Raw genomic sequence first — 1,140 nt, 5'->3', positions numbered from 1 at the left:
AAAATTGACCCTTATGACTGGTTTTGTGGTCCAGGGTAACATTTGTGCTCTAAATTCTACCATCATGTATCCTTTTAAAACAGCCCAATTAAACCAGAGGCATTAAATTAGCAAATATTTACAATGTAAATACAATTATGTTTAAGTGTTCGGAAAACAAAGAATTGTAAAGTATACAAAGGATTCTTATAATATTGAGTGAGTGTGTGTACTTGCCTATTAATGAAGTCTATGGCTTGTGCTTTAAGCTGCTCTGCGCTGTGCAGGTCAGCCAGAATGAGGATGTCAGCCACATTCTCTACAGACAAACTGTTACAGAGAGCCTCCTCACATAATACCTTTAATCTTTCCAGAGCATACTAAAAAGAAAGAGAAGAAAACAAGCTGCAGGTCAATCACAGGAAGTGTTAGTTCGCACATAACAGCAGCAGGAACGCAAAACAAAAGTATTTTCCTTCAGAGCGGCAGCGTCTTACTTTGTCTGCAGCAGCTAACAGGTTGTCGGCCATTTTCTCCAGGTTAGGAGCTTTACCAGTGTAAATAAATACCATCATTTCCCTAAATACATCCGGTTCAACATCGCTGATGTCCACACGGTTCTGAGACGGGGGTTGAAAAAAAAAATTCTAATGAATTAAAGATCTGATTTAGAATTATAGTGTGTGTAAAATAAATAAATATGTATGTCTATTGTTTATTTTACACACACTGTTACTACATACTATATTACATTATATAGAGAAAAGTTCTAGATTTTTTAAAAATTTTACACATTATGTGTGTGCGTTTTTTTATTATTATTTTGTAATATATACAGTCACTGCCATTCAAAAGTTTGGGATCAGTACGATTTTATGTTTTTCAGTGGAGTCTCTTATGCTCATCAAGACCAAAAATACAGAAAAAAACAGTAATACTGTGAAATATTATTGCAGTTTCTAATATTGGTTTCCGAATTTAATATACTTTAAAATATAATTTTTCTGTGATGCATAAACACCGTTCTTTTTATTTATCAAAGAATCCTGAAAAAAAGTATCACAGGTCACAAAAATATTAAGCAGCTCAACTGTTTCCAACACTGATTATAAATCAGCATACTAGAATGATTTCTGAAGGATAATGTGACACTGAAGACTG

At 33.5% G+C, this 1,140-nt stretch overlaps 1 protein-coding gene across 1 annotated transcript in view; it reads right to left on the bottom strand.

Moving 5' to 3' along the window:
• The window catches only part of LOC107573035 (speckle-type POZ protein-like B), a 7,933-nt gene that overhangs the window by 2,412 nt on the left and 4,381 nt on the right, over positions 1 to 1,140 (bottom strand). Inside the window, exons 7-8 of the mRNA XM_016259505.1 lie at positions 477 to 599; positions 178 to 359 (exon numbers count right to left, since the gene is read on the bottom strand). Coding sequence (XP_016114991.1) covers positions 178 to 359; positions 477 to 599 — 305 coding nt within the window. The remainder of the gene's footprint in view (positions 1 to 177; positions 360 to 476; positions 600 to 1,140) is intronic.

The sequence above is a fragment of the Sinocyclocheilus grahami genome, unplaced genomic scaffold (assembly GCF_001515645.1).
Source record: "Sinocyclocheilus grahami isolate Dianchi unplaced genomic scaffold, SAMN03320097.WGS_v1.1 scaffold3.1, whole genome shotgun sequence".
In the NCBI taxonomy this organism is placed as follows: domain Eukaryota; kingdom Metazoa; phylum Chordata; class Actinopteri; order Cypriniformes; family Cyprinidae; genus Sinocyclocheilus; species Sinocyclocheilus grahami.
This window is presented reverse-complemented; position numbering and strand designations above follow the sequence as displayed.